This window comes from Mesocricetus auratus, unplaced genomic scaffold (genome assembly GCF_017639785.1).
Source record: "Mesocricetus auratus isolate SY011 unplaced genomic scaffold, BCM_Maur_2.0 Super-Scaffold_6730, whole genome shotgun sequence".
NCBI lineage: Eukaryota > Metazoa > Chordata > Mammalia > Rodentia > Cricetidae > Mesocricetus > Mesocricetus auratus.
The window spans coordinates 17,707,360-17,713,945 of NW_024429184.1; the positions used below are offsets into that span (position 1 = coordinate 17,707,360).

The 6,586-nt window shown below is 43.7% G+C and overlaps 1 protein-coding gene across 3 annotated transcripts in view; it reads left to right on the forward strand.

Annotated features, from left to right (window-relative positions):
- The window catches only part of Bag1 (BAG cochaperone 1), a 12,754-nt gene extending 7,638 nt beyond the window's left edge, over positions 1 to 5,116 (forward strand). For all 3 annotated transcript variants that reach the window (XM_040740156.1, XM_040740158.1, XM_040740162.1), the window contains exons 6-8: positions 2,810 to 2,917; positions 4,321 to 4,383; positions 4,857 to 5,116. In XM_040740156.1, coding sequence (XP_040596090.1) covers positions 2,810 to 2,917; positions 4,321 to 4,383; positions 4,857 to 4,946 — 261 coding nt within the window. In that variant the 3' untranslated portion in view covers positions 4,947 to 5,116. The remainder of the gene's footprint in view (positions 1 to 2,809; positions 2,918 to 4,320; positions 4,384 to 4,856) is intronic.
- The last annotated feature ends 1,470 nt before the right edge of the window (positions 5,117 to 6,586 follow it).

Consider the following 6,586-nt stretch of genomic DNA (forward strand, 5'->3'; position numbering starts at 1 on the left):
CTGGAGAGGCAGAGGCAGCCTGTCTACAGAGTGAGTTCCAAGAAAGCCAGAGCTATACAGAGAAACCCTGTCTAAAAAAAACAGACAAACAACAACAAAAAAAAAAAGGAAAAAAAGAAATGATAATTGTGGTGCTTATCTGAGAGTTTTAAATGTACATACAGATAAAGACTCACAGCAGGCCATCATATCCTAAACTCTGCTCTTACTGCTGCTTTTTGCCTGCATGTGTGTACTTGTGACCCAGAGATACTGTCACTCTGAAAATATTTTTGTCTTATTATCAAAATTTCAATAATGTATACATTTGGTAAATTGTTCTTTTATTGATTAAAAAAATAACATTTTCTTTTGTCGTTGAAAATGGTCATATGTAACGTGTCCTCTTCCTGCCTGGGTCCTGCTGTCGCTTTCTGTCCCCAAAGACACTATATCAATTATGAAACTGTTGGCCGTTTTCTTTGGTTTCTTATTGGCTAGCTCTAACTTGATTATTAACCCATAATTACTAATATATATTTTATAAAGACTTATCTTTCAGAGAACCCCAGACTTGGTTCGTTCTTCCAGGGATCACATAACGACGATTCTCTTCACTACATCTCCCAGAATCCTCCTAGACTCCTAGTCCCACCCTATCTTGCTTCCATATTGGCCAACAGTGCTTTATTGACATATACACAAAAGGACTTCCCACATTAGTCATATTTTATTGCATATCATGGTTTACCTAACTAGTTTCTATTCTCAGTCATTTTACCTAATAATTTTTTTCTGTTACATGTGATGCTTCTTTGAATGCAATTAGACATGAATCGTTTTTGAATAGTTGTGATTGGTTTTGATAGGATTAAGTTTGGATTTCTGAGTAATTTTTGAACTTCTTGCTATGTGTTGTAAAATATGTATTTGTCACTGTTTTGATAGCCATCCTCAGAAATTCCTGCTTTTCAACTCAGCCACTAAATAACTGATCATTAGGCTTAGAGATGTCAATAAACAGCAAGGTGGTTTAATAAAAATAAGCGAACACCTGTAATCCCAGCTCCTCTGAGGTGGAAGGAGGCAGGGGATCAGGAGCTCAAGGGCACCATTGACTAAGCAGTGAGTTAGAGCAGCTTATACTACATGAGACCCTGTCTCAAAACAAAACTAAAATGAATACAGTCATCCTCTGTTACTGTATGAATCTACCTGTGCCGTAAGTTATGTGAGCGTCTACATATCTTCCCTTCCGCATCCCATAATCCGAGAGCACTGAGACATGGAAAGTTTAACTTGTTTTAGATCTTAAGCCAAAGTTGGGGATATGGCTCAGTTGGTAAAGTGCTTGGCACACAGCCAGGACCTGGGTCCAGCATCCGTGTAGAACCTTGACATGATGACACATTCGGAACTCCAGTGCTGGGAGGCAAAGACAAGAGCGTTTCTGCCGCTCACTTGCCAAGAAGTCTAGCCAAACTGGGTGGCTCCAGGGTCAGTAAAATTTCTGTCTCAAAAAATAAAAATAAGGCAGAGTATCTTTGGTTTTTTTTTTGGACATATGATTTCTCTGGGTAACAGTCCTAGCTATCCTGGCCTAACAGTTCTAGCTCTGTAGAACAGGCTGACCTTGAACTCACAGAGATTCTGCCTCTGCCTCCCAAATGCTGGGATTAAAGGTATGCACCACCACTGCCCGGCTAAGGCAGAGTATCCTAGTCAATGTCCTATTGTTGTGAAGAGACACCATGACCATGGCAACTCTTAAAAAGAAAAGAGTTGGGGGTGGCTTATAGTTCAGCGGTTTAGTCCATTGTTATGGCAGGAAGCATGGCAGCTTGCAGATACGTTGCTGGAGAAATAACTGAGAGTTCTACTTCTGGATCTGTACGCAGCAGGAAGAGTGAGACATTGGGCCTGGCTTGAGTATTTGAAAACCCAAAGCCCAGCAATATACTTCCTCCCACAAGGCCATACCTACTCCAGCAAGGCCATACCTCCTAATCCCTGTCAAATGGTGCCACTTCCTAGCAACTCAGTATCCAAATATATTAACAGATGGGGGCCGTTCCTATTCACCAAACAGAAAGTGTTTAACAAATGCACCTCATGTCAACCTTTGATGTCCACATGTTGTGCCACGATGTCCAGCATTTAAGTCTATACTCTTAATGTCTGTCTGACTCTATGTGCACGTGTACACTTGTGACTGAAGGCTACACTATAGTTAGGCTTCAGTGGCATTCAGAGCCCCAGTGGACCATAAGAGGAAGAGCAGTCTGTAGCCTGGTAGCAGCATTTCTAATTTTCCCAAGGGTTGAAGGTCTGAGATTCAGCCTGGCTTATTAGAGCAATGGTAAACTCTGGGTAACTTCATCAGTATAGTGGCATGGTTTTCCATGAGTCTTTTTTTTTTTCTTTCTTTTTTTAGTTTTTCGAGACAGGGTTTCTCTGTATTGTTTTGGAGGCCGTCCTGGAACTCGCTCTGTAGAACAAGCTGGCCTCGAACTCACAGAGATCTGCCTATCTCTGCCTTCGGAGTGCTGGGATTAAAGGCGTGCACCACCAACGCCCGGCCATCCCAGGAGTCTTAAGAAACATTTGCATGGCTGGAGAGATGACTCAGTGGTTAAGAGCACTGGTTGTTTGTTCCTCCAGAGGCCCTGAATAAAATTTCCAACAACCACTTGGTGGCTCACAGCCATCCGTAATGAGATCTGGTGCCCTCTTCTGGCCTGCAGTTATACACTCAGGCAGAAACTGTATTTATAATAAATAACTAAATCTTTAAAAACAAACACTTGCTATCATTCTTATTCCTTCACAGGGTTTTCTGGCTAAGGAATTTCAAGCAGAGGCTCTTTGCAAACTTGATAGGAAAGTAAAGGCCACAATTGAGCAGTTCATGAAGATCTTGGAGGAGATTGACACAATGGTAAGTAAATATTCAGCTTAGAGATACTAGTTTTCAAAGACAGCATTTCAGTCCATCAGTATTACACTTGTATTGCCTGGGAAAATCTGTTACTTGGGGATGTTAAGCATGTGTGCCAGGTACTATGTGTTCTAGATAGTTTGAATGGTCAACACAGTCTGGAGATACATAAGAAGTGCCTCTCAGTTGAGGGATTACATAGATTAGGGTGGTCATGGGCATATGTGGGGGGGTGAGGATGTTTTGGTAATTGAAATAGCCCATTATGGATTGCATCATCCCTAGACAGATGATCCTGGGCTGTGTAAGAAAGCTAGCTAGCTTTGAGCTGGAGAGATGGTTCAGTGGTTAAGAGTACTGGTTGCTCTTCCAGACAGCCTAGGTTTGATTCCCAGAGCCCACATTGTGGCTCCCAACCATCTTTACCTCTAGTTCCTGGGGATCCAGTGTCCTCTTCTGGCCTCTTTAAGTATCAAACATGCTTATGGTGTAGATATACTTGTAGGCAAAACACCCATAACATTAAAATAAATGAACCTTAGAAAGAAAACTAAGTGTGAGCCAGCCTTCATCCATGTTTTTTGCTTCAAGTTTCTCCCCCAATTGATCAGGGTGTTTTCTCACAGCGATAGGGAGGAAAGTAGGTTAGCATGCTAGGCTATGGGTGAGTATGTGGAGTTTCTGACCTGTAGGCATTCACAGAGGCTTGTAATATGCATGCGTTCGTGCATGTGTGATCATGAACCTGGAACCCAACAAGTTTTGATCTCGTGGTTAAGGAAGCTCATTTCTATACTACCACATTTCTTCAACCATAGCCACATCTTGGGAGGCTGTTGAATTGCCTTTAACAGATGACTGTAAGGGTATTTCTAGCTTGATGCTTCGTACTTGAGAGCGAATTTCTCTGGGCTTGGAATTCTGTTGTGAATGAGGGGTTAAAAAACAACAAAACAGTCAGGTGGTGGTGGCACAGGCCTTTAATCCCAGCACTCGGGAGGCAGAATCAGGTGCATATCCGTGAGTTCAAAGCCAGTCTGGTCCTCATCATATCCAGGACAGCCAGGGATATGCAGAGTAACCCTGTCTCAAAACCAACTAAACAAACAACTCCCCCCCCCCCAAAAAAAACAATGGAAGGTCCATATGTAGGACACAGTGACAAAACAAAATCTGTGTTTCAGATCAGGTTACACTCCAGACTTTGCAACCAAGGGAGGGAGCACTCATAGGAACGAGAGCCATGAAAGGAGCCATATAGGATGCAGACCGGGAGAAATGATGCCTGAAAGTGCACATCTTACTTATACAGTGACCTGTGGATGTATTGTGTGAATTTCCAATGTCTCTTGTCATTGTCACTTTGGATGTCAATTGTTTGGTGTGAACTGTTTTTTCCATAGGTCCTACCAGAAAATTTTAAAGACAGCAGGCTAAAAAGGAAGAATTTGGTAAAAAAGGTTCAGGTAAGTGAGTTATATGGTAGTCCATGACAGGCTATAATATATTTAGTGTGTTGGTGTGTGTGTGTCTGCTTAAAACAGGGTAGTGTAAAACTGTGCTAAGAGGCATGGTCTATTGTTATTGTTTATTTATTAGCATGGACCCAAGAAGGGAATTCTTGCCACTGTGTATTTGATATATCAGTTTGGGCAAGTTCACTGGATAGGAGATAGGGCTGGCAAAGTTCCAGTTAGGGCCAATGGTGTGTCTAGTGCCCCCTTTTGGAGGTCATTGGTTTGGGGCATAGTCAGCAACCTGGCCCAACGTTTCACTATCCCTGCCCCCTCCAACCTGGGAGTCCATGTCCATCCCTGCACAACCTGTTTAGACCTCATCTACAGGTTCCCCAGAATGGCTGAATAAAGAACCTTGTATGGGCAGTGGTTGGCTTGTCCTAGGAGGGCCTTGAATTTTACTGTCTGTGTCTGTCTTGTAGGTGTTCCTAGCTGAATGTGACACGGTGGAACAATACATCTGCCAAGAGACACAGCGGCTGCAGTCTACAAACTTTGCTCTTGCTGAATGAAGTGTGGTAGAGAGTGACTGTGCTGGCCTGAAGAGCAACTTCACAGCTCTGTCCTCTCTGGAACAGAAACTGCTTGTTTTTCCAGGGCTGCCAGAGGCAACCGGCCAAAAGACAATTTCCCTACTCCTCCATCGGTTCTCAATGAAAGAGTACTGTCTTTGCAACCTGAAGTAGAGTTCCTGCTTCCTCATTCTGGCTCTGTATGGCTGTGCTGTGCAGCAGCTGCCTTTTTAGGAGAGAGGCCTTGCTGCCCAGTGGTTACTAGCCCTTGACATTCTGGGCTGGGAAGAGCACGTTCATCTGCACTAGTTCCCAGGTTGTAGAGCACCCTAGTTTTCAGATTCATGACCTTGTGGTCTCAGTTTGTAGATGTAAAACCAGAATCATCTAGGTAGGAATGTTGGATAGAAGTTTGACATGTGGACAATCCAGAGTGCCTTGCTTTAGCTTAATTTCAGAACATCTGGCTGGATTGTTGCTTTAAGGACCTGTCCTCAACCCCCACTGTTCCTTCCCAGCCACAGGCCTTGGTTTCAAGGTGACATTTCCTTTTTCTTTTTCTTCTTCTCCTTTTTGTTTTTGTTTTGTTTTGTTTTGTTTTTAAGACAGGGCCTCACTGTGTAGCTCTGGCTGTCCTGAAATTCTCTATGTGGACCTGAGATCTGCCTGCCTCTGCCTCCCATTTGTTGGGACTAAAGGCTTCTGCCTCCATGCCTTTCCTGAAGGTGCTATTCTTTTGTTTGTTTCGAGACTGGGTCTCTCTGTGTAGCCCTGGCTGTCCTGGAGCTCACTCTGTAGACCAGGCTGGCTTCAAATTCACAGAGATCCACCTTCCTCTGCCTCCGGAGTGCTGGGACTAAAGGCTTGTGCCACCACTACCTGGCGTCAAGGTGCTATTCTAAGATGGGCCCTGTGATTAGTATGTGGATGCTCTTGCCCCCAAACAAGTCTATGGACTGTTACTGTTAAGAACCCAGTGGCAACTGGGTCTCTGCCTGAAACCAGTTCAAAACCGTGGATTAGAAAGGCACAGGGTAGTGGGAATGTATGCAGTAGGGGTGAACCCCCTGGCAACTTCTGTTATCCATACCCTCTGAACTCTAGGTTTCCTTCAGGCTACTCCTGTTGATGCTGTGGACGTCCACTTCCATTGTTTGTGGTTGCTGCTTTTGTTTGTTTTTTAATAGTTTTACGTTATTTTTATCTTGTGCATATGAGTGTTTTGCATATATGTATGCCCGTGTGCTGTGTGCGGGCTGTGCCCATGGAGGCCAGAGGAAGACGTCATATGCCCTTGGAACTGGAACAAGAGATAGTATCAGCTGTCATATGGGTGCTCGCCCCTCCGGAATAGCAGTCGGTGCTCTCCCCTGCTAAGCCACCTCTCAGCTCCTCCATTGCTTTTAAAACCAGTTTATATGTTGTATGTTATTTGGAATGTTCTTTCTCTGTGTCCGCCCACCTGTGTGTGTGTCCCTCTTTTTTGGATACAGTCTTGCTATACAGCCTAGGCTGGTCTTGAACTTGTCACCCTTTCCCTCCTGAATTCTTGAATTATAGGTATACAAGACTGTATATAGTGTTTATTTTTTGTATGAGAAAGAAAGGACTTGTGGCTTGTCAGCATTTATGTTTGAAGC